The 25,987-nt window shown below is 47.2% G+C and overlaps 1 protein-coding gene across 4 annotated transcripts in view; it reads right to left on the reverse strand.

The window, feature by feature from the left end:
- TRMT10B (tRNA methyltransferase 10B) overlaps positions 1-20,613 on the reverse strand; it is a 28,914-nt gene extending 8,301 nt beyond the window's left edge. For 3 of the 4 annotated variants that reach the window (XM_044286204.1, XM_044286198.1, XM_044286213.1), the window contains exons 1-4: positions 20,522-20,613; positions 8,915-9,136; positions 6,026-6,140; positions 4,572-4,699 (exon numbers count right to left, since the gene is read on the reverse strand). In XM_044286204.1, coding sequence (XP_044142139.1) covers positions 4,572-4,699; positions 6,026-6,140; positions 8,915-9,136; positions 20,522-20,572 — 516 coding nt within the window. In that variant the 5' untranslated portion in view covers positions 20,573-20,613. Of the gene's footprint in view, positions 1-4,571; positions 4,700-6,025; positions 6,141-6,269; positions 7,166-8,914; positions 9,137-20,521 lie in introns of those variants that run through there. The other variant, XM_044286222.1, reaches the window with a different exon arrangement.
- Positions 20,614-25,987: the final 5,374 nt, after the last annotated feature.

Genomic DNA, 25,987 nt, shown 5'->3' on the forward strand with positions numbered 1-25,987 from the left:
TGCAAGTTAAGGTGAACTGCAACAATTTCATAACAAAGGCATTATGTTTGGTGAACTGGCAACCTCTCGTAGCCAGGAATTCTGACACTGCCCTCATACCTAGGTCATGCAGGATGGACGAATATAAGGCCTCCACATCAATAGAGCCTAGGAGGCAGTCGTCCTACAAAGTGATACCCTCTAGTCTACCCAGAAGGTCGCTGGTGTCTCTTGTGTAGGACGGCAGCGCTCTGACAAAGGGGGCCAATAGCCGATCCACATACACACCCACATTCTGATTGAGACTATTGGTGCCAGAAACAATGGGGCGTCCCTTCAGGGGTACAGTACCCTTATGAATTTTTGGTAAAGAATAGAATGTAGCGACTTGTGGATGTCGACACACCAGAAAAGCCAATTCATCTAGGGAGATAAGATCTTGTTCTCTGGCTTCCCTTAGTATTAGGTGAAGTTGTGTTTGATATTTTTGGGTTGGGTTATTCTTCACTTTTTCATAGGTTTCACGATCCGACAAAAGTCTTTTTTTAATTCGGGTGGTGAAAGAGTTTTTTTGGAGAGGTTGAGGATCTGGGTGGGTGGCTCAGAGTATAGACTCAAGCTCTGTGCGGGGGGTTCTGAGGGATGTTGATATCCGGAGGTGGCTTCCTTTGTCGTAGGTGATATGGAACCGCCTGTTCTAAAAAAAAAACGCTCCTACTGTCCCGGCTTCCTCTGCCCCCCCTACCTCCAGATCTACCCCTCCCTCTTCCTCTATTTGGTCTCCCTCCGTACAGGGCTGTTACATCCACAGAGATCCCGAAGTGATGAAAGAATGATACGTTTGATAGGCACTTTTGACATGGGGGCTGAAGAGGTAAAGGAGATTCTGAAGAAAAACAGGGGAACTCTCCTGCTCGATCCAGACATTAAAAAAAATGGTGGCCCCATATGCCCAAGTCACGTATCGAAGGGGGCGTAACATCAAAGATCATGTGGTGCATAGCCATTACTCGGGTGCTGGCACCGCGTCGACTGCATGGCTGAGAGCACCACATGGCTCCTACCACTGCAGTGGGTGCGTTGCCTGCCCCTACATCAAACAGGGGCATAGCTTCACTGGTCATGTGACAAATCACACATATACCATCAAACAGTTCATAAATTGTCGCAGCAGAGGTGTGATTTATCGTGCACAATGTATATGCGGCTTTGAATATATTGGCAAAACCAAGCGGGAGCTGCGCAGGAGGATAGGAGAACATCTGGGGGATCTACGTCATCATAAGGATACCCCCCTGGCACGCCATGTGACAATGTTCCATGGCGGGGATTACTCACAAGTCCGATTCATGGGTATTGAGGCTGTCCCACCCCCAAATAGGGGAGGCAATTGGGACCAAAAGATCCTACAAGTAGGCATCCCCACACAACATCTCCGCTCCAGTCTCATGGGGACTCAATACTGTGGTTACCCCAATGAGACTTCAGTATAGGGGGCTAGCGACTGTGACTTATATACTGTAAGCACCCCCGTATACCACAATAACAGCCTGTCAACTTCTCCCCATCTTACCATGGTCGCAGGACACTCCTGACGAGCTAAGTAGTATTCCTTCCACCCCCACTTGTGATTGCGGCTTATGCTACACTGCCGCTACTGTTGCTGATATCCATTCCTTTGGGCCCCTGACGAACTGTAACATAACAGAGAAACGCGTCGGGCCATTCTATGGATACTGAGCATTTCAGCACAATATTGTATATGTGTGGGGTGATCAACCCGTGACACCCACACACACCATTCTCTCAGGACACTGATCCTTACAAGTCTAGTGTACCAATTACAGTCGCTACCAGGGACCTGGGAGCGCCTCTGTAGGTGGTGTACCTCATTTGCTTCTAGGGAATCCCTCCCCCCTCACCTGTCCCCTTTTCAGGACGAAGCTGGGCAGTCAGAGCACTGCTTAGGGACAACTGAGGGCTTTTGTTAGGAGGTTGCGGAGTGCAGGAATAGGGCCCTTTTATCAGGGTAAAAATAGGGGCTGAGACCCAGCACCCCCTTTCCCCCTTTCCTCCCTCCCTCCCTCGAGATATTGTACATTCACCACGAGTAGGGTGGATTTCTACCCTGCTCTTTTGTTTCTCTGCACCTTATCTTAGGGCAATTATTTTAATATAAATATCATTAAAAGTTAATTATTAAAGGTGACCATTATTCCAAATTTCGCTTTACATAATCACTAGGTACATTATACCCCAACGGCTCATTAATTTGTTTAGTCTAGGTTATCAGCTAAATCTTATCTACTGGCTGCTTACCTCTATACATCACTGTATGTGATTTTGTACGTTGCACATGGGCCCCGTTTGTGTGATATTTATGGTCTTTGAATAGTGTTTTATTCTATAAATATTAGAGATTATGTTTTGTTCAGAAGCAAAAAGACATGAAAAATAAATAAATAAATAAATAAAAAACGGCCCAAATTTACGAATGTGCGAGTGCCAAAAATCTGTCTAAATGGTGCAATTTGGCGCATCTAGGGTTTCTACACTCTAGACAGCTTGTCTAAGTTTACGCCATCTTCAGGGTTAGTAAATCTGGGCCACAGTGTCAGCCTTACAAATTAGTTATTTCTTTCTGAGTCTGTTGAAAACATACTGAGTGACATTTATTAAGACTGGTGCTCCCATACACCAGTCTTGAACCCTCTGCATTGGAGTGAGATGTGCCTAATTTATTAAGAGGCAGACACCTCTTAACCCCTTAGTGACCACCCATACGTGTTTTTATGGCGGTCACTAATAGGACTTAGGCTGGGCCGCTGCTTTTTTACGGCGGCTCTCACATGAAAGCGGCAGCCCTGTTCTAACAGCCCAGACCGGCAGGAGTGCTGATCCAGGCTGTTTAACACTTTACATGCCGCGGGCAATGGCGCCCGCCGCATGTAAAGTGCTGACAGAGGGAGCGGACTTCCTCTGTCTCCCATCGGCACCCCACAAATGCGATCGCGGGGTGTCGATGTGTGTGAAGGCTGCCTGGGGTCTGATGTAGGCCCCAGACCAGCCTTCAGTTATTTCCCTCTCTGGCACAGCCTTCTGGTCAATGTTAGAATGGCATTGCCATTAAAATGCAATGCACTATAAGGATAGTGCATTGCATTTTAAGAGCAATCAAAAAGCTGTTATAGTCCCCTTGTGGGACTATTAAGTGTTAAAAAAATAAAAATAAAATCATATATTCAATAAAAAAATCCCATTAGAAAAAAAATTACGCTTTTTTTTCCATGGAAAATATGCTTTTCAATGAAAAAAATAGCAAAAAAAATAACCTTACCCATATGTTTGGTATTGCCGCGTCCATAACAACTCGGACTACATAAATATCATGTAAATTATCCTCTATGGTAAACGCTGTAAAAAAATAAATAAAAGAAAAGACAGAATTGTTGCCACCGAAAAAATTTAATAACAAGCGATCAAAAAGCGCCATTTACTCCAAAGTGATACCAAGGAAAAATACAAGTCGTCCCACAAAAATTAAGCCCTCACACAACTCCATAGAAAGAAAAATAAAAAAGTAATGGGTCTTGGCAAGCGGCAATGCAAAAACATTTTTTTCTTTTAAAAAAAGGGGTTTTATTGCAAAAAAGTAGTAAAATATAAAAAAAAAACTATATGTATTTGGTATCACTGTAATGGTACTGACCCAGAGAATAAAGGCATTATGTTATTTATACTGAAAAATGAATGCCGTAAAATTTATAATGTAAAAATGCAGTGGCAGTATTGCTGTTTTTCCCATCTCCCTCCCATAAAAAGTTAATACAAGTTGATCAGAAAGTTATGTGTACTCCAAAATGGCGCCATTAGAAACTACTACTTGTCCCGCAAAAAACAAGCCCTCAAAAAGCTATATAGACGGAAAAACAAAAATGTTATAGCTCTTGGAATGAGACCATGAAAAAAGGAAGAAAAACGCTTGGTCAGTAAGGCCGACAACAGGCTGGTCATTAATAAATTGGGCGCTTCTCTTGCAGTTCATACTCCAGAACCTAAAGTCTAAGCCATCCAGGGGCTGTCGTGTGAAATAGTTCAATGTCATGCATAAGGCATGAAAACCATTCGTATTTCACAAAAACTGAAGCGAGATCATTGAGCTCACTGCACAGGCAAATACAATCTGATCAAGGCTTATTAAATGGCTTCTGTCACCAGCTTCACAGCATTAGAACAGGCTCACCTGTGTGCTGGTCAGCAGAATTGACCTGTCTTGGCCCCGATCGTGATATGTGGCTGCAATTTGGTGAATAAAGAACTTTAATATATGCAAATGAGCCTCTAGGGGCAACGGGGCGTTACTCCTCGAGGCTCCGCTCTCCCTGCTGCTGCCACGCCCCCTGCACTTTGATTGACGCCTGGCCCTGACTTCTCATAAAGCCTCATGTCTGCAGGCACAGCACAAAAGGGAACAGCCGGCGAGCTTAGTGGCCAGTGCGAATACTGCAGGACTTTAGGTTTTTTGTTTGCTTATAGATATAGACATAGAAAATTTAAAATACAGGCATATAAAGGAGATGAACTGGTGTTACCTTCTTGCTCATGTGGTCGGTCATACTCAAGTCAATGCAAAGCCTAGGGCCAGCATCTTTTGCTCCTAAGAGACGTTCTTTGGTTAAAGCTTTTAGAAACTTTTTGCTGTGCTGATGGCAGTCAGTACCTGGAACACAAAGGATCAGAAGACAGTTAACCCCTTAGGCCCCGCCTACTTTAGTCCTTGATGACATGGTGATTACTTTTTTTCTGGAATATGAAGGCCACAATCCTCTGTATGGGGGATTATTCTTTTTTTTTTGTGGGATGAGGTGTATTTTTTAACCATGCGGCATGAATTACACAATAACTTTATTGTGTGGGTCAGAATAAGTAACATTGCAGTCTATGGGAGTTTCCTTATGTTCTAGTTAGGAGCTACTGCTCTGTTAGCCTCAGACCCTTCCGAGGGACCGAGGCCAGTACAAAGAATGAACGGCTTCTCCGATCACCCAGCGGGGGAGCCTTTTTTGGCCCCAGGAGCGCAGCACTTCATAGGAAAGACACCTCCGATATAAGCCCCGGATGTCTGTTGTGTGAAACAGCAGAAACCCAGCAACTATGCCGCTCGCTTGGCTCCGGAGCAGGCGCCATATTTAAAGTCCTGACATCTGCCGTACATGTACAGTAAATGTTGGGAAGGGGGTTAAAGGGGTATTCCAGTTCAAACACCTTTTAAGTGGGCTGCATATGGTGAAAAAAAAATATGGTGGATGGTCTTAAGTTTTATGCTTAAGACCATCCACCATTTTTGTAACCGTTTCTGCACCCGTTCCATTTTGTTAATGTATTTTTGTAGGTGGGGTCTCCAGAACTGGACACAGTATTCCAGATGTTGTCTCACTAAGACTCTATACAGCAGGATCATGAGCTCTCTCTTCCTACTGGTTATCTCTAGTTATTGAGTTAAGAATCCTTCTAGCTTTCCCAGCAGCCTGCCCACACTGGGCACTCATTTTGAAGCTGTCAAATATCAGGACCACTAGATCCTTTTCTTCTGAAGTGCTGACGATACTTAGGTCTCATGCACACAACCGTATTTTTGGCCCATGTCAGATCCAATTTTTTTGAGGATTGCACACGGACCCATTCATTTCTATGGGGTCGCAAAAAATGTGGACAGCGTACGGATGGCATCCGAGTGAATCCGCACCCATGTACATCAGGCCTTAGAGGATTCCTTCTCTCCAAGTGCATTATTTAATGTCTGAAAACACTGATGTTCCATGGTTTTGACCATTTATATATGCCTTCAGGACTATCAACCCTATTACACACTTTTAAGTCATCCAAAACAGGCAAACCTTGGCTACCAAACCTTCTCCTATGTCACCTACAAACAAATAACAGGGCCCAGAACAGACCATTGGGGTACACCACTGATTGTAAGTAAAGGAATGATGATCCTAAGATCTTCCATAAGATGAAGAAGATCTCAGATGTGGCATATCACCTGCATTGGCATCCTCACACTGCCTGGCTTTTCTTCTCTCTTTTTCCTGTCTTCTCTTACTTTTTTTCGCTGCAATTATTTTTTCCCAGTGTTTCTGTTTTCTCATTACATTCCTCTGAGGAGAATTTGCAAAAAATGTACATTACTATGTAACTGAAGTATATACCAGTGGCAACCAATATTAGGACAGAACTATATATGGCAGCCACTCTTTTATTGACCCCTGTCCATGCTGGAAGCTTACCCGTAATGACCAAAGTACAGTGAAGACAACCGGGAACGGACCAAAGGAGCCAGAACCTGGCATCGGGCAGCAGGTAAGGATGCTTCCCTTCAAAGCTCCGGCGAGGAGGAAGTAGTATTTAAGGAAAAAGGGCAATCCTGGACAACACCTTTAGAGGCTATGGACATCGTTGGGGGGTAATTATTTTCACTGCATTCTACTGATGTTGGGCTAATATTCGTTGTTTTTTTCAATAGTTTTTAATTTTTTTAAAATAAACCGTTTTTCTCTACACTTTCATTTTCAATACATCTGCAGACTGCTGCTTTCTGCTTCACTGTGGATCTGTCAGGGAGGTGATCAGACAATTCTATCTATACCCCTTATCTCTGAACTCCTGACAGCTTATAAACTCATTTAAAGGGATATTCCAATTTCATTATATTGATTACCTATCCACGGGATAGTGATGACCAATGCCTGATTCCCGGCATGCCCACCCATCAGATGTTTGAAGGGCTTGCACCATTCCTGTGAGCGTTGAATCCTCTTCAGTGTTTTTCAGCAGGCCATCTAGCTTGTAGCGGCAGTGTAATTGATGCTACCTCTCCTATTCAAGGGAACAGGATGAACAGCTGTAATTCATACTGCAGTGTCCCTACAATCGACATGCGGTGACAAGGATGCAGCACTCACACAAGTGCTGAGGTCCCTTCAAATAACTGATCAGTGGAGGTGCTGGGAATTGCAATAGGTTCATCAATAACATAAAACTGGACAGCCTCTTAAAGCTAAATTCCTATCAAACTGATGTGAATTAAGCTATAATGAATGTTTATGAGCTGTTAGGTAAGTATAGATAAGGATTACAGAGCAGCTCTCTGACATATTCACTTTGAAGCAGAAACCAACAGTCTGCAGACGCACTTAAAGAAAAAGCTGAACATAAAAAACTATTGAAAATGTTTTAATAAAGACAAAGTAAAAAACAAACAAATGGGTAAATGTCATGATAAAAAAATTGCCCCCAAAAGTGCCCATAGTCTTACTTTGTACGGTCGACTAGGGTTGCACTGCGTATCAAACATTCGATACCCAATCAATACGATACCAGAATTTGCTGTTTTTCAGTACTAGGCTGTGCTACTGCGCAGTCTAGTATCTTTTAGAGAACATGGCGCACGCGGCCCTTCGGCACGCACCATGTTCTCATCAGCTGGCAGTCCCTCCCTCCCCACTGTGACGTGACCGCCACTGCCACCAATGAAAAGATTAAGGGGAGGGTCTGTTAACCTGCTGCTGGCAGTGAATATAATACTGAGGAGAGTGGGATCCCGCCGAACCCTGTCAATTAAGGCTACTTTTACACTAGAGTTTTTTGCGGATCCGTCATGGATCTGCAAAAACGCTTCCGCTACAATAATACAACCGCAACGGATCCGGTTGTATTATGTCTTCTATAGCCATGATGGATCCGTCTTGAACACCACTGAAAGTCAAAGGGGGACGGATCCGTTTTCTATTGTGCCAGATTGTGTCAGTGAAAACGGATCCATCCCCATTGACTTACATTGTGTGCCAGGACGGATCCGTTTGGCCCCGCTTCATCAGGCAGACAGCAAAACGCTGCAGGAATAGTGACTGAACGGAGGCAAACTGATACATTCTGAGCGGATCCTTTTCCTTTCAGAATGCATTAGGGCAAAACTGATCAGTTTTGGACTGCTTGTGAGAGCCCTGAAGGGGCTAGTGTGAAAATAGCCTAATCCCTCAGGTGCTGGACCTGAGGGGTTAATTGACGTAGTTCTGCAGGATTGCCATTCCCTGTCATCAAGGCCGGCTGTGTGATACAGCCGGCGCCCGCCGCGTACATTTGTATTTAGGGGTTATTTCTATTCATTGGTGGCACAGTGGTCACAGGCCCCCCCATCCTACTCAGTATTATATTCATTGGTGGTGCAGTGGCCACAGGGCCCCCCACCTAAGTATTTTCATTGGTGGTGGTGGCAGTATCCAATCAGAGCCCCAGGAGTGAAATCGCAGAACTCCGACCAGTTACCATGGCAGCCAGGACACTACTAAAGCCACCCATGGCTGCCATGGTAAGCTCCCTGCTGCTGTGTGCACAAAGCCAAGGACAGCAGGGACAGTGTAAAATCCTATTCAACCTAATAGAGCTCTATTAAGGTGAATAGGTCAAGGGTTCTAGCCCATTGACTTGAATGGGCCCATGATCCCCCAAAAAAAAAAAATGCAAAAGATAGCACATGTCCTATCTTTTGCGGTGCGGAGGCAAGGACCCCTAAAGCCCACAGAAGGGCTTCCGAGTGTTTCTGTGGGCTTCCAACAGTGCCTCTGCGCCGCAAAAGATAGGACATGTCCCATCTTTTGCCCTATTTTGCGGATCGCAGACCCATTCCAGTCAAAGTGTCTGAATCCGCAGCAGGGAGTGTACATGGAAGGTGCCTGTGTATTGCAGACCTGCTGTTTGTGGTATGCAGCAAGGGTATGGCGACCATATGGTTATGTGAATGAGTCCTTAATTTGATTAATCGCCCAGCCCTTTGTTTATGTCAGAAAAATCTCCCAACGAGCAGCCCTGATCTATACAACTGTGCGCCATGCAGCTGGTGGAAACGGACATAACCCAATGCCAGCACACTCACCGAACAACAAGCTTGGTTCTCCTGAGAGTGTAACCCAGGATCATTACTTTCCACATCTATATGTATTAAAGTGAGGTGATCTATTAAAGAGCTGACATCTCCAGGTGTCTCGGTTCTGCTGCCTGCTCCATCAGGAACGTCTCCAGCTTCTCCCATGTAAGTTACTGTCTCACAGCAGATCTTGTTTTCAGCAGACTTCATGTCGCCTTCTTCATGACTGGTCTAGAAACATGACAATGCATTAGTTATGTGTAACGCAAGATTATGTCCGTTATCAGAGGAGAACTTTGTGCAATTTTCTTAAAATATGGACACACAACAAGATTTTAACGAAGTTCTCTCATGAGTGGAAGACGGTCTCTATCTTCTCCATCCCCTGAAGAGCAGCTGTAAATGAATGGCCGTCCATGTAATGCAGGGATTGGACAGGTCTACAAGAGCGGGGGAGGTTCATAGAAGGGGTGCCCTAAGCAGGGAAGTGCCCTTTATGACTGCCGTATACCTAACAGGGCATATGGCCAGGGGTTGTCTAAGACAAACCCTTTAGCAGTGTGAATACTACTACTCCATCGCCATGAATGATCAGGGTGGTTGTCATTCTACAATACCAGAGAGTAAAGCTCAGCCCTCTGACCCCCATGTAAGGCTTTGTTCACACTGGAGAGAGGCTTTGTCAGGAACCTCCATCACACTCAGTTAAAAAAGCAGAAAAAAATATCATGCCGCAGACTGGACTACTTTGTCCTGTAAAGTGCCAGGATTCCTTAGAGAAGCCTGACCATAATGGGGTCCATCAGGAGTCTTTCATTTCCGTCATATACCAGATCATTTTTTCTGTACCTAGAACAGACTAGAAGAACTGCAACATCTAGGCAGATGTGAACACAGCCCTAATAAAGAAATCTCGGTCTTGCATCAGGCTCTACCACACATGACATCAATGGGTCAGTCAGAGAAATCTGTATCCAAAACGAGCTAAAGACATCTACGTCCTTATCAGAACTGAATGTGTAGGGTGGTCACCCAGCTCACATGACATACTGAGAGGTAGCAGGAATGTGTAAACCTGTAATACGTGCACCATTTCATCACCATTATCCAGCATTCAGAAATGGCGGTCCTCCATGCTTTCATTGCAGTATAGGCATGTGTCCGCTGCAGTCAGTCCCTGACCTCAGTGATGATGTCGGCATGTACACCATGAAGACACTGAGCCCAGTGCCTGGCGGCAGCAGTCGTGTGGATGTACAACCTGTGACTGGCTGCCACTGGGACAAGAGAGAACAGCATGTGACCGGTGTAGTCAGTCCCTGACCTCAGTGATGATTTTGGCATGTACACCATGAGACCACTGAGCCCAGTGCCTGACGGCAGCAGTCCTGCGGATGTACAGCCTGCGACTGGCTACCACTGGGACAAGAGAGAACAGCATGTGACCGGTGTAGTCAGTCCCTGACCTCAGTGATGATGTCGGCATGTGCACCATGAAGACACTGAGCCCAGTGCCTGGCGGCAGCAGTCGTGTGAATGTACAGTCTGTGACTGGCTGCCACTGGGACAAGAGACTACGGCATGTGTCCGCTGCAGTCAGTCCCTGACCTCAGTGATGATGTCGGCATGTACACCATGAAGACACTGAGCCCAGTGCCTGGCGGCAGCAGTCGTGTGGATGTACAGCCTGTGACTGGCTGCCACTGGGACAAGAGACTACGGCATGTGACCGGTGTAGTCAGTCCCTGACCTAAGTGATGATGTCGGCATGTACACCATGAAGACACTGAGCCCAATGCCTGGCGGCAGCAGTCCTGTGGATGTACAGCCTGTGACTGGCTACCACTGGGACAAGAGAGAACGGCATGTGACCGGTGTAGTCAGTCCCTGACCTCAGTGATGATGTCGGCATGTACACCATGAAGACACTGAGCCCAGTGCCTGGCGGCAGCAGTCGTGTGGATGTACAGCCTGTGACTGGCTGCCACTGGGACAAGAGAGAAAGGCATGTAACCAGTGTAGTCAGTCCCTGACCTCAGTGATGATGTCGGCATGTACACCATGAAGACACTGAGCCCAGTGCCTGGCGGCAGCCGTCGTGTGGATGTACAGCCTGTGACTGGCTGCCACTGGGACAAGAGAGAAAGGCATGTAACCAGTGTAGTCAGTCCCTGACCTCAGTGATGATGTCGGCATGTACACCATGGAGACACTGAGCCCAGTGCCTGGCGGCAGCAGTCGTGTGGATGTACAGCCTGTGACTGGCTGCCACTGGGACAAGAGACTACAGCAGGCATGTCCAAACTGCGGCCCTCCAGCTGTTGCAAAACTACAACTCCCAGCATGCCCTAATAGCTGTAAGCTATCCAAGCATGCTAGGAGTTGTAGTTTTGCAACAGCTGGAGGGCCGCAGTTTGGACATGCCTGGACTACAGCATGTGTCCGGTGTAGTCAGTCCCTGACCTCAGTGATGATGTCGGCATGTACACCATGGAGACACTGAGCCCAGTGCCTGGCGGCAGCAGTCGTGTGGATGTACAGCCTGTGACTGGCTGCCACTGGGACAAGAGACTACAGCATGTGACCGGTGTAGTCAGTCCCTGACCTCAGTGATGATGTCGGCATGTACACCATGAAGACACTGAGCCCAGTGCCTGGCGGCAGCAGTCGTGTGGATGTACAGCCTGTGACTGGCTGCCACTGGGACAAGAGACTACGGCATGTGACAGGTGTAGTCAGTCCCTGACCTAAGTGATGATTTCGGCATGTACACCATGAGACCACTGTGCCCAGTGCCTGGCGGCAGCAGTTGCGTGGATGTACAGCCTGTGACTGTCTGCCACTGGGACAAGAGACTACGGCATGTGACCGGTGTAGTCAGTCCCTGACCTCAGTGATGATGTCGGCATGAAGACACTGAGCCCAGTGCCTGGCGGCAGCAGTCCTGTGGATGTACAGTCTGTGACTGGCTGCCACTGGGTCAAGAGAGAACGGCATGCGACCGATGCTGCAAGGTAAACAAAGACCTATGGGGACAAACAGAGCAACTGCGCTGGAGTAGCAGGGGTCAACCGGGTTTTGTTTCTTATCTTACAGCATTCCCTGCAGTTATAAGGAAAGTATCTCCTTTAATTTATTATTTCATGATAGCTGATAGAGAAATAGACAGATACATATAGATAGATAGATATGAGATAGATAGATAGATAGATAGATATGAGATAGATAGATAGATAGATAGATAGATAGATAGATATGAGGTAGATAGATAGGTAGAAATGAGGTAGATAGATAGATAGATAGATAGATAGATAGATAGATAGATATGAGATAGATAGATATGAGATAGATAGATATGAGATAGATAGATATGAGGTAGATAGATAGATATGAGATAGATAGATAGATATGAGATAGATAGATAGATATGAGATAGATAGATAGATAGATAGATAGATAGATACATAGATAGTAGAAGATAGATAGATTTGAGAGAGATAGATAGATAGATATGAGATAGATAGATATAAGATAGATAGATGAGATAGTATGAGATCGCTGATACATCGAGATAGCTGATACATAGATAGATAGATAGATAGATAGATAGATAGATAGATAGTATGAGATCATAGCTCGCTTGCGCTAGATAGATCGGTCGCTCTGCCTCGCTGGTACGCTCTGCGCTGCTCGATAGTCGTCTCCGCTGCTCGATCCATCGCTAGCTATCCGCTGGCTCTGCGCTAGCTAGATGCTACATAGATCGATGGCGATCGCTATAAGATAGTAGATATGAGATGCTCTCGATAGATAGCTATGAGATGATAGTGTAAGAAGGAACAAGGAGCCGTCTTTGACGGAAGATACGTGTCACCGAGGTTCCTGGCCTCGGTGAGGTAAGAACCGGGTTTTTTCCTGAAGTGTCAGGTCTGTAGTGCAATCTGACACTTCAACTGTTAGAATGGCTGTAAAGCCAATCCGGGCCGGTTCTTATTGGGAGCAGCCAAAGAGCAGGGTGGGTGGCTGTTCCCCACGGTTCCAGGCCGGGTTTTGGCTGGAATATAAAAAACCCAGCCAGCATGTTCAGGTGGAAAATTAATTATCCTCCATGACAGAGAAGCTGAGGAGTCTGTGGTTTGAGACACTGAGGGATCTGTTTGTGTGAGCCATAGGCTGGGGAAACAGGCCACTAAAGACTGCTGCGGACTCTGGGTGAAAATCATCTGCTAACCAGGTGACGTCTTTTTGCACTGTGAACTTTGTGTGGTGTGAACAGGCACCAAGACTGAACACTTTCTTTTGGCTTGTTTTCTGGCTATGTGTGAATAAACACTGAACTTTGATTTAAACCTTGTTTTTTGCCTCTGTACTGCGTCCGCTTACCCTGCCTACCAAAGCGAATCCCCACATTTGGTGGAGGATGCGGGCAAACGCAGTGAGGCAGGCCTGAAGGCCGAAAAGTTTTTGTTTATCCGGGCACAAGTGCATGTCCTACATTAAGCCGGCAAGGTTACGACCCGTATCCCCTGACAAAATGGAGGCGGTCGTGAAGGCCCTCGTGGAGGCTAACTTGCAGCAGCGGGAGGCTAAAAAGCAGCAACAAGAAACGAACCAGCTGCTATTGCAACATGTGATGGCGTTGCAGGCGTCAGGAGCGTCCCAGAATGTCCACGATGCCCGGAAAGCTGTTCGCGCGGCGATTCCGAAGATGACCCCCTCGGATGACGTCGAGACCTATCTGGCGGTCTTCGAAAAAGTGGCCGTGAGGGAAAAGTTACCCCGAGACCAGTGGGCTGAGGTCGTTGCTCCGTTCCTAGCGTCCGGTCCCCAGCAAGTATTGTTTGATCTCCCCGATGATCAGGCGGCCGACTACCCGACAGTAAAAGGTGAGATCCTGGCGAGACTCGGGGTGAATGTATTGGTCCGGGCCCAGAGGGTGCATCGGTGGGAATTTAACCCGGCTGAACCCGCTAGACCACAATATTATGATCTGCTGCACCGTTTGCAAAAATGGCTGCAGCCGGACATGTTGACTCCCACTGCTATGTTGGATCGGCTGTTGGCGGATGTGTTTTGGAGGGCTTTGCCGTACCCTCTCCAGCACTGGATCGGCCAGGTGTCTCCGAATAATGCCCTGGAGATGGTCGACCTGGTGGAGCGCTATGAGGCCACCAGAAATCTACAGGGGGGTTCTTTTGGGAGGGGGCCAGTCAAACCCCGCCCCAGACCCGGCGGCCGGTGCCAGCTAGACCCGCCCGGGATGTACCCCCTGCCGACCTAAACCCGGTGGTCTGCTGGCGTTGTCAGGAGCCTGGACACATAAGGGCGGACTGTCCCCATCGGGGGGAACCCATGGACACCAACTATGGCTTCCGCCACTCATTATATGCCAGGATGTTGTGTGCCACAGGAACTTCAGAGACTATGGACAATAGCCACCTGTGCCAGGTGGAAGTGGGGGGCACTCTGGCGGTGGCTCTCCTGGATTCAGGGAGCCTGGTGTCCCTGGTAAGAGCTGCCCTGGTGCGGCCGGCTGAGTATACTGGCCGAAAAGTCGGTGTTGTTTGCATACATGGGGACTTAAAGGAGTATCCCACCGCCCGGGTCTCTCTGTCAATGGTGGCCGGCAGGTGGATGCATGAGGTGGCCGTCGCCACAAAGCTACCATATGAATTGATCATTGGGAGAGACTTCCCCGGGTTCCCGGCACTCTGGCCGGATACGAAAGTTACCCGGGAGACAGATGTACCCCTAGCAGAGTGGCCTGACTCAGGGGGGAGGCCAGAACCTTGGGAACCGGAGTCAGAAGGACCAGCTGTAGGGGTGACCGCCACTTCGGTGGAAGAGGGGGAGACAACCCCGTTAAGTGTGATGGTGGGAGACGTAGAGGATTTGACGCCGGGTCCTGAGCTGGCAGACCTCAATGTCTCTAGGGATAATTTCGGTACAGCACAACACCAGGATCCGACTCTATCTCGAGCCTGGGAAAATGTGGTAGTAGTTGAGGGTGAGCTGCAACAACCGGGGGCCGAATCTATGTTCCCCCGTTTTGTGGTTCAACAGGAGATGCTGTACCGGGTAAATAAACTACGGGGTGAACATATTGAACAGCTGGTGGTGCCCCAGGCATATCGCAAGCTCGTGTTGAAATTAGCCCACCAACATGTTCTTGGGGGACACCTGGGCCAGCAGAAAACGCAGGACCGGATTTTACAGCGGTTTTACTGGCCCAGTGTGTTCAGAGAGGTAGAAGAGTTTTGCAAGTCTTGCCCAACCTGCCAGATAACCAGCCCCCAGCCACATTTCCGTAGTCCTCTGGTCCCTCTCCCGATTATTGAGGTTCCCTTCGAGCGGATCGCTATGGATCTTATAGGCCCAGTACCGAAGTCAGCTAGAGGGCACCAGCACATCCTGGTCATCCTCGACTACGCCACGCGGTACCCAGAGGCGGTGCCATTGCGTCATACGTCAGCCAAACTCATAGCTAAGGAGTTAATGGAAATGTTTGCTAGAGTGGGTCTGCCTAAGGAGGTTCTAACTGACCAAGGGACCCCATTTATGTCCAAGGTCATGAGGGAACTCTGTAAGTTGCTCCAAATAAAACAGTTACGGACATCCGTGTATCATCCGCAAACGGATGGCCTGGTAGAGAGGTTTAACCAGACGGTAAAAAATATGCTGAAAAGAGTGGTGTCTAAGGATGGGAGGGACTGGGACCTTCTTCTGCCCTATCTCATGTTCGCAGTGCGAGAAGTGCCCCAGGCCTCTACTGGGTTCTCGCCCTTCGAACTACTATACGGCAGACACCCTCGTGGTTGATTAGACGTCGCCAAAGAGGCGTGGGAACAACAAACCACACCGCACAAAAGTGTAGTTGAGTATGTCACCCAGATGCAGGGACGGATGGAAACAGTGTTACCTCTGGTTAGGGAGCATATGGAGGCAGCGCAGCGAGCCCAGAGTAGGGTCTATAATCGGCAGGCTCGGGTCCGAAACTTTAACCCGGGTGATCAGGTGTTGGTTCTGGTACCAACGGTAGATAGTAAGTTCCTAGCTAGGTGGCAGGGGCCCTACGAGGTACTAGAAAAAATTGGACCAGTAGATTACAAAGTACACCAGCCAGGGAGGCGAAAGCCGGAGCAGGTGTACCATGTGAATCTGCTCAAGCCGTGGAAGGAAAGGGAAACCTGTACGGAAGACAGCCCACGACCAGGGTTCCTAGGGGAAGCGGTTTTGGCCCCTCAGTCTGAAGCAGGGGAAGCGGCTGTCACAGTGAAAATTGCTGACAGCCTCTCCTCTAAACAGGCTCAGGAAGCCAGGGAGTTCATTAGTCGGAATACGGATGTGTTCTCAGACCTCCCTGGACGCACGTCCGTAATCCGGCATGACATTGTCACTGAGCCTCAGGCGAAAGTCCGGTTAAAACCGTACCGGGTACCCGAGGCTAGGCGACAAGCCATCACGGAGGAAGTGCAGCTAATGCTCCAGCTGGGTGTCATCGAGGAGTCAAAAAGTGAGTGGGCCAGTCCGATAGTATTAATACCCAAGCCAGACGGGACATTGCGGTTTTGTAATGACTTCCGCAAACTTAATGAGGTGTCCAAGTTTGACGCGTATCCCATGCCCCGAGTGGATGAGCTTATTGAAAAGTTGGGCCAAGCCCGGTATTTTTCTGTGTTGGACCTCACCAAAGGGTACTGGCAGGTACCCTTGACGGAGGCTGCCAAAGAAAAAACGGCTTTCGTCACGCCAGAGGGGCTGTATCAGTACAAGGTATTACCCTTTGGTCTACATGGCGCTCCCGCCACGTTTCAAAGGTTAATGGATATTGTACTCCATCCACATCGTCGATACGCTTCAGCGTACCTGGACGATATCGTTGTCCATAGCAACGACTGGGAAAGTCACTTACCTAAAGTCCAGGCTGTAGTGGACTCCCTTAGGAAGGCTGGCTTAACCGCTAACCCAAAAAAGTGCTCGATAGGGTTAGAAGAGACCAAGTACCTGGGGTATGTCATTGGGCGCGGAGTGATCAAACCTCAGGTGAACAAAATTGAGGCAATTATGAATTGGCCCCGACCTGTCTCTACTCGGCAAGTAAAATCGTTCCTGGGTATGGTGGGGTACTATATGAGGTTTGTCCCCAATTTTGCTACAGTCGCCGCACCATTGACAGGCCTTTTGAAGGGACGCAAGTCAGTGACGGTCCACTGGAATGAGCAGGCGGAAAAGGCTTTCTCCGCTTTGAAGTCGGCCCTGTGTGGGTCCCCGGTTTTGGTGGCGCCCGACTTCAAAAGGGAGTTTATAGTGCAGACCGATGCCTCTGAGGTAGGTCTCGGTGCTGTACTATCTCAAGATATTGACGGGGAGGAGCATCCCGTTGTCTTCCTCAGCCGGAAGCTCACCCCAGCCGAGACTAGGTACAGTATAGTGGAGAGAGAGTGCCTGGCCATCAAGTGGGCACTCGAGTCTCTCCGCTACTACCTTTTGGGGAGAAGGTTCCGTCTGGTGACCGACCACTCCCCTTTGAAATGGATGAGCCAGGCCAAAGAGAGGAATGCTCGGGTCACCAGGTGGTTCTTATCTTTGCAAAATTTTAAGTTTTCCGTGGAACACAGGGCAGGCAGGTTACAGGGAAACGCGGATGCCCTATCCCGCGTACACTGTCTGGCAAGTGTTCACCCCCTCAGGGTTGAACAAAGGGGGGAGGTATGTAAGAAGGAACAAGGAGCCGTCTTTGACGGAAGATACGTGTCACCGAGGTTCCTGGCCTCGGTGAGGTAAGAACCGGGTTTTTTCCTGAAGTGTCAGGTCTGTAGTGCAATCTGACACTTCAACTGTTAGAATGGCTGTAAAGCCAATCCGGGCCGGTTCTTATTGGGAGCAGCCAAAGAGCAGGGTGGGTGGCTGTTCCCCACGGTTCCAGGCCGGGTTTTGGCTGGAATATAAAAAACCCAGCCAGCATGTTCAGGTGGAAAATTAATTATCCTCCATGACAGAGAAGCTGAGGAGTCTGTGGTTTGAGACACTGAGGGATCTGTTTGTGTGAGCCATAGGCTGGGGAAACAGGCCACTAAAGACTGCTGTGGACTCTGGGTGAAAATCATCTGCTGACCAGGTGACGTCTTTTTGCACTGTGAACTTTGTGTGGTGTGAACAGGCACCAAGATTGAACACTTTCTTTTGGCTTGTTTTCTGGCTATGTGTGAATAAACACTGAACTTTGATTTAAACCTTGTTTTTTGCCTCTGTACTGCGTCCGCTTACCCTGCCTACCAAAGCGAATCCCCACAATAGATAGATATGAGATAGATAGATATGAGATAGATAGATAGATAGATATAAGATAGATAGATATAAGATTAACCCTAAGTTCACACCTGAGCGTTTTACAGCGCGTTCAAACGCGCTGTAAAACGCTCAAGACATGAAAACCAATGCTTCCCTATAGGAATGGTTCACACCTGGGCGTTTTACAGCGCGTACGAACGAGCTGTAAAACGCCCGACGCTCAAACAAGTACTTGAGCTTCTTTGGGGCGTTTTGACGCGCGTTTGTGGCCATAGGACACTGCAGTCAATCACACAAACGCGCGTCAAACGCGCGTTTACTATTACAAAGAACGCGCATAAAAACGCGCGACAAAAACGCGCGTAAAACACGCGTTTGAGAAACGCTCAGGTGTGAAAGCAGGGAAATAGAGAGATATAAGATACATAGATAGATACATAGATAGATAGACAGATAGGAGATAGATATAAGATAGATATGAGATAGATAGATATGAGATAGATAGATAGATATGAGATAGATAGATAGATATGAGATAGATAGATAGATATGAGATAGATAGATAGATATGAGATAGATAGGAGATAGATAATAGATAGATATGAGATAGATAGATAGATATAAGATAGATAGATAGATAGATAGATATAAGGCCTCTTTCACACTTGCGTTGTCCGGATCCGGCGTGTACTCCACTTGCCGGAATTACACGCCGGATCCGGAAAAACGCAAGTGTACTGAAAGCATTTGAAGACGGATCCATCTTCAAAATGCTTTCAGTGTTACTATGGCACCCAGGACGCTATTAAAGTCCTGGTTGCCATAGTAGGAGCGGGGAGCGGGGGAGCAGCATACTTACCATCCGTCAGGGCGCCCCATGCGCATGGATGACGTGTCCATGCGATCACGTGATCCATGCGCTTGGGGCGCCCTGACGTCACTCTGAAGCGCCCCGGGAGCCGCACGGATGGTAAGTATGCTGCTCCCCGCTCCCCACTACACTTTACCATGGCTGCCAGGACTTTAGCGTCCCGGCAGCCATGGTAACCATTGAGAAAAAGCTAAACGTTGCATCCGGCAATGCGCCGAAACGACGTTTAGCTTAAGGCCGGATCCGGATCAATGCCTTTCAATGGGCATTCATTCCGGATCCGGCATTGCGGCAAGTGTTCAGGATTTTTGGCTGGAGCAAAAAGCGCAGCATGCTGCGGTATTTTCTCCAGCCAAAAAACGTTCCGGTCCGGAACGGAAGACATCCTGAAGGACGGACTGATAAATAGATAGATATGAGATAGATAAATAGATAGATATGAGATAGATATGAGATAGATAGATAGATAGATAGATATGAGATAGATAGATAGATATGAGATAGATAGATAGATGGATGATAGATAGATATGAGATAGATAGATATGAGATAGGTAGATAGATAGATATGAGATAGGTAGATAGATAGATGAGATAGATAGATAGATGAGATAGATAGATAGATAGATAGGAGATAGATAGATGAGATAGATAGATATGAGATAGATAGATAGATGGATGATAGATAGATAGATATGAGATAGATAGATAGATGAGATAGATAGATAGATATGAGATAGATAGATATGAGATAGGTAGATAGATAGATGAGATAGATAGATAGATAGATATGAGATAGATAGATATGAGATGGATAGATAGATAGATAGATAGATAGATATGAGATAGGTAGATAAATAGATAGATAGATAGGAGATAGATAGATAGATATATAGATAGGAGATAGATAGATATGAGATAGGTAGATAGATGGTAGATAGATAGGAGATAGATAGAGAGATAGGAGATAGGAGATAGATAGATAGATAGATAGATAGATAGATATGAGATAGGTAGATAGATGGTAGATAGATAGGAGATATATAGATATGAGATAGGAGAAAGATAGACAGATAGATAGATAGATAGATAGATAGATAGATATGAGATAGATATTAGGTAGATATGAGAGATAGATAGATATGAGATAGATAGATAGATATGAGATAGGTAGATAGATGAGATAGATAGGTCCTGGGATACATCCGGGTGAATACAGACTACTTTGATTTCACACCATTCACACTGGAGCGCTGCGGACATTCCATTCATATGCACCAAAAGCCCTAATCAAGGTCTACTGCGCATGCCCCGGGTCATTTCTTTTTATTATTATTGGCACGTATCTCGTCAGACTGTATTCAGATGTGCCGTTCAGGCCCACGGTATGAAGCCGCAGCAGGCCGGTCAGCTGTTCCTATGTGAGCGGAGCTTATGAAGGACGTCACTACTCACCATTGACTTCATCCTGCTGGGACACGCGCTCCTCGCTTTACGTGACGTCATCACTCAGCGCACGGCATCATTGAGTAGGCGGGATCTCGGAGAAAGCCCAGAGAGACGTGACGTTACAGTCACGTGTGACAAGGCCGCCAATCGGCTATGTAGTCGGGGGAAGAGGCTTTCCATGGGCTCTCGTACCCTGAGCTCGCTAGTCGCCAGAGCGTTGCTGGGTGAATGCGCTCTATGCCAGACGCACGTTATAGGCCGGTTTTGTCCAGTCCTGAAGATTTTTTCACTTTTTGCTACTCCAGCAACTATAGTTGCCAGTCTTTTTCTGCAGAGACGTATATAGTGTTATTTTCACAGCTGTAGCCTCTGAATGTGCTTTAAGGCGCCTTCACAGGCAGCAGATTTTCCTGCAGAAATATCTGTTGTGCTTCACTGGATGGGAGACTTCCAGTGAGACCAGCACTCAGGGGTGCACTACCAATGAGGCCATTACCTCAGGCAGCACCAGGTAGGGGCGAGAGAGAGGGAGCTGAAGGGAAGGGGTTAGGTTAAGAAATTGGCATTGAGGAGGGAGGGGCGCCATTTCAGTTTTCACCTCATGCAACAAAACCGCTAGGTGCACCTCTGCCAGCACTATCTCCATGTGTGGTGGAAGTTGGGTTTTTAAAGATGGCACTCGTGATCGCAGACACCCAGGGCTAATGTCTGCAGTCGGCAATAAAACAGATCATTTAATCCCTCTTATGCCATGGCCCGGTGCGATCTGTATCCCCATGCAGAGATCGGGGAAGCTGTTTGTTCATGCTAGTAGCCTGGGTCCCACTGATCAGCCTACTACAACTATAGTTCTCATGGAGGCCTGCAGGTGGCAGGGTTCCATAATGTAACAAATCTACCGTACATTGCAATAATAATTCATTGCACTTTAACCACGTAGCAGTTTTCCCCAAGCCCAGCTCGTGGTTTGGGAAAAGCACTTACCTGTTCTGCCTGAACCCATCTTGGGCAGAAGGGGGGCTGCTTTAGCTTCTGTTATCTCTGGATTGGTAGCAGCTAGAGACATGGGCCTGGTCTTGTTTGAAAGCTGGCATTCCATAACGACAGCATTGGCACAACATCAGCAGGAAATAGCACTGTTAGAAATCGAGTCAAGAATAAGTGGTGTAAAACTTACTTTTACGTTAACTTTCAGCTGCATTTACTGCATTGGGATTTCTAACAGTGATATCTTCCCATGTAGTGAAGATAATGCTGGTATCTGGTGTTGTTTTGCCTGGAATGTTAGGGCCCTTTCACACTTGCGTTGTCCGGATCCGGCGTGTACTCCACTTGCCGGAATTACACGCCGGATCCGGAAAAACGCAAGTGTACTGAAAGCTTTTGAAGACTGATCCGTCTTCAAAATGCGTTCAGTGTTACTATGGCACCCAGGACGCTATTAAAGTCCTGGTTGCCATAGTAGGAGTGGGGGAGCGGTATACTTACAGTCCGCGCGGCTCCCGGGGTGCTCCAGAGTGACGTCAGAGCGCCCCATGCGCATGGATGACGTGTTCCATGTGATCACGTGATCCATGCGCGTGGGGCGCCCTGACGTCACTCTGGAGCGCCCCGGGAGCCGCACGGATGGTAAGTATGCTGCTCCCCCGCTCCCCGCTACACTTTACCATGGCTGCCAGGATTTTAGCGTCCCGGCAGCCATGGTAACCATTCAGAAAAAGCTAAAGGCCGGATCAATGCCTTTCAATGGGCATTAAATCCGGATCCGGCCTTGCGGCAAGTGTTCAGGATTTTTGGCCGGAGCAAAAAGCGCAGCGTGCTGCGGTATTTTCTCTGGCCAAAAAACGTTCCGTTCCAGGACTGAAGACATCCTGATGCATCCTGAACGGATTTCTCTCCATTCAGAATGCATTGGGATAAAACTGATCAGGATTCTTCCGGCATAGAGCCCCGACGACACAAGTGTGAAAGGGCCCTTAGCTTTCAAACAAAGCAAATATATATCTTTAGCTGCTGCCTATCTAGAGATATAAGCAGCTAAAAAAGACCTCCCCCTCAGTGTGGAGGAGGAGTGGGGTGCTGACAGCCAGCAGGAGGAAAGGAAAAAATAATAAAAAAATTCTAGAAATTTGGTATTTTCTTCATTATATTGACCCACATAATAAAGTTAGGTTAGGGGGAGTCCGCATTTGCAATTCCGTTATAATCTTTAGAGGCATTGCATTTTGATCCGTCATAATACAGGACTATGGGCAAACAAACACTGGCACATGCAAGACGATGACACCTGGGCCTGGCGGTGTGGTCAGGTACCCTTGCTGGTCGTCTAGCACGCAGACCACGCTGATGTAAATGGTTTCGAATGGTCTGATGTGACACTTGGGTGCCTCTCACTTCTCTAAATGTGCCTGGAGTTGTGTGGCATTCATCATCCGGTTGTGCAGGACATTATGCAAAATGAAATGTTCATCAGTGTGGCATGTGGCCAAAGGACTTCCACTTCTATGCCTTTCTGTGACTTCCAGTCTTACTGTATTTCTGTTGCAATCTGCTAAAGCACCCCAACATCAAATTTTACAAAAGATATATCGATGATAGCTTTTTAGACTTCAACAGCTGTCATTACCACAAATAGAAAACCAACATACCCTTTAGCCAGATGAAAAGAATAAGATGCAACTGCACAAATACAGACACCATGAAAACACAAATAGAGACCCTAAGGCCTCATGCACACGGACGTTTTTTTTCACGGTCCGCAAAACGGGGTTCCGTTGGTCCGTGATCCGTGACCGTTTTTGCTTCCGTTGTGCTTCCGTGTGTCCGTGTTCCCGTTTTTTTTGCGGACCGTCAGAAATCTAGGAATGGTAAAAAAAAATTAATTTTAATAACTCCACCCAGGATACTGGTATAAATCAGGGGCACCTGAGTATGGATTTGTGGCCATTTTCTGTAGTCTTTCCAGAGTACAGAGGTTATTTTGGCTGCTCTCTTTGCTGTATCACCATGTCTGATTCTGAGGACGAGGTCTTGCTGCATTGGCTGGTTTCTCGGCGTTGGGGACAGCGCACTCCTTTGGTGAATGAGGAACCGAGGAGAAGGCGACGATTTTGGGTCCATCCGATTGTTTCCCAACGGCACCGGAAAGGACACTTCCATACGCTATACCAAGATCTTCGCCGCCATCCGGAGAAGTTCTATTCCTTCTGTCGGATGTCAGTGGGTACCTTTGACCGATTGCTGTCGTCTCTACGTACTGTCCTTACCTTTATGGACACCAATATGAGGCGCAGCATTACTCCTGAGGAAAGGCTCATCGTCACGTTGAGGTAAGCAGTATAGTACTTGTTAAGTTTCACCAGAAATGTGCACTGCTTGTGTTAGGAGTAACATGTGCTCCAAAATGGCTGCTGTGAGACATGTGCTACTGTTTGCTGAAGTAGCATTTCTTTGCCCTTTTTTTCTTTTGGGGGGGGGGGGGGGGAGTTTAATGGTTTGTTTCTTTACACATTAATCACAGTTACATGACCTAACATTTTTGGTGTTTTTTTTACCATTTGGATACTGTGCAAAACTTGTGTTCAGCTATCGTCCTCCAGACACTCCAAAAATACACTGCACTCGCCAGGCGTTTGCTAAAAATGGTGTTTAATACACTCAGTCCGGCGTGATTCAGCAGCTGTAACCTTCCTTTCAGAGTTATTAATCTGTCAACAATTTTCATCCTATACTGTCGAGTGCCGTGGTTTTTGATAGTGTCTGAATGAAATTGGTCCCTCTGTCAGGATCTCTCTCTGCGTGCACCACCTTGGTCCAAGTCGATGTACCGGTCTGGACCCTATTTGGGATGATTGTGCTGCTGGCAACCCACGAGATTTCCAGCTATCGTCCTCATCATGCATAATGTTCACATAATTGTGCACTTGCTCAGCATTTACTGCATTAAAAAGGGTCTAAACATAGTTGTTGTCACTTAGTTGTGGTAGTACTGCCCACACACAGGGCCTTGAGTGCCGACTATGGCACCCGTCCCATAGGTTCCCCACCACTAGACATATGGTGTTTTCAATCGTGGAGTGTATACAGCATTATACTAGAATCCTGAATCTGTTCTTACCTGCAATTTGTTGATGACTGTTTTTTTTTTTCCCCCTTTTTCCTACAGATTCCTTGCCACTGGGAACTCTTTTGCATCCCTGCATTTTGAGTTTCTTTTAGGGACCTCAACGATCTCGAGAATTGTACGACACACTTGCCATGTCATCTGGCAGCAAATCCGAGAGACGGTGATGCCACAGCCCAAGGTGGACGATTGGCTTCGGATCGCTGAGGGCTTCCAAAATTCTGCGCAGTTCTCAAACTGCATCGGGGCAATGGATGGCAAGCACATCCGTGTGAAGAAGCCGCCACACTCAGGGAGCCGTTTCTTCAATTATAAACAGTTTTTCTCGGTAGTGCTGATGGCTGTTGCTGACAGTCATTACCGGTTTATAATGGTAGATATCGGGTCCTATGGAAGCACTGCGGATGCTCGCATCTTTAGTGCTTCTAGAATGGGTGAGCGGCTTCGTGCCAACCAGCTTGCCCTGCCCGAGTCCAGAAGACTGCCCGGATATGCAGGTCCGCCGGCTCCGTTTGTCATCGTGGCGGATGAAGGGTTTGCATTGACTCCACATGTTATGCGGCCCTTCCCAAAGCGTGGTTTGGATGTCAGGAGGCGTATCTTCAACTACCGGTTGACTCGTGCCCGTCGGTATGTGGAGTGCGCTTTCGGGATACTCTCTAGCAAGTGGAGGGTGTTTCTGTCATCCATACAGATGGATCCGGAGAATGCTACCCTGGTGATTCAAGCTTGTGTTGTTCTACACAACTTCACCAGGATTCACGAGGCTTCCTCTTCTCTTGACATGGAAGATCTTCCTACGTCATCAGATTTGGGTTTGGAAAGGACCCTGCATAGACGACCTGGGACTGCAGGCATTGCAGTTCGGGAACTCTTTGCAGACTACTTTATCAGCCCAGAGGGGTCTTTGCCATGGCAGAGGGACGCTATTCGTGGCAGTTTTTGAAATCTTCTGGGCTCTTTAGTTTTTTTTTTTTTCTAGCTAAATTACTAAAAATGATTGTGTTAGTTGAGTGTAGGGACTCGCAAGATAATGAGGACCCTTGACGTGGGCTTGCGGGCTGAGATTTTTTGGACATCACATATTTCAAAACAAAATATTAATGATGTTTCTGTCTAAATGGAATTTTTCAGAAACATCTTGATATTTTGCTCTTATGGTCCAAAAAGTTTTCTAATACCTCATCTGCACAGGAACCCTAAATAAAGATCTTTATCGTCCAAATAAAGTGTGGCTTTCTGAGATACAGTGTGTGTAGCTTTTGTTTTAGAATGCATTTTAAAATGTACATGTTGTGTGTAGTGTGCAAATAAAACAATAGTCAAATTTTTTGGGACCCAAACCAAAC

This window comes from Bufo gargarizans, chromosome 1, assembly GCF_014858855.1.
Source record: "Bufo gargarizans isolate SCDJY-AF-19 chromosome 1, ASM1485885v1, whole genome shotgun sequence".
Lineage (NCBI taxonomy): Eukaryota > Metazoa > Chordata > Amphibia > Anura > Bufonidae > Bufo > Bufo gargarizans.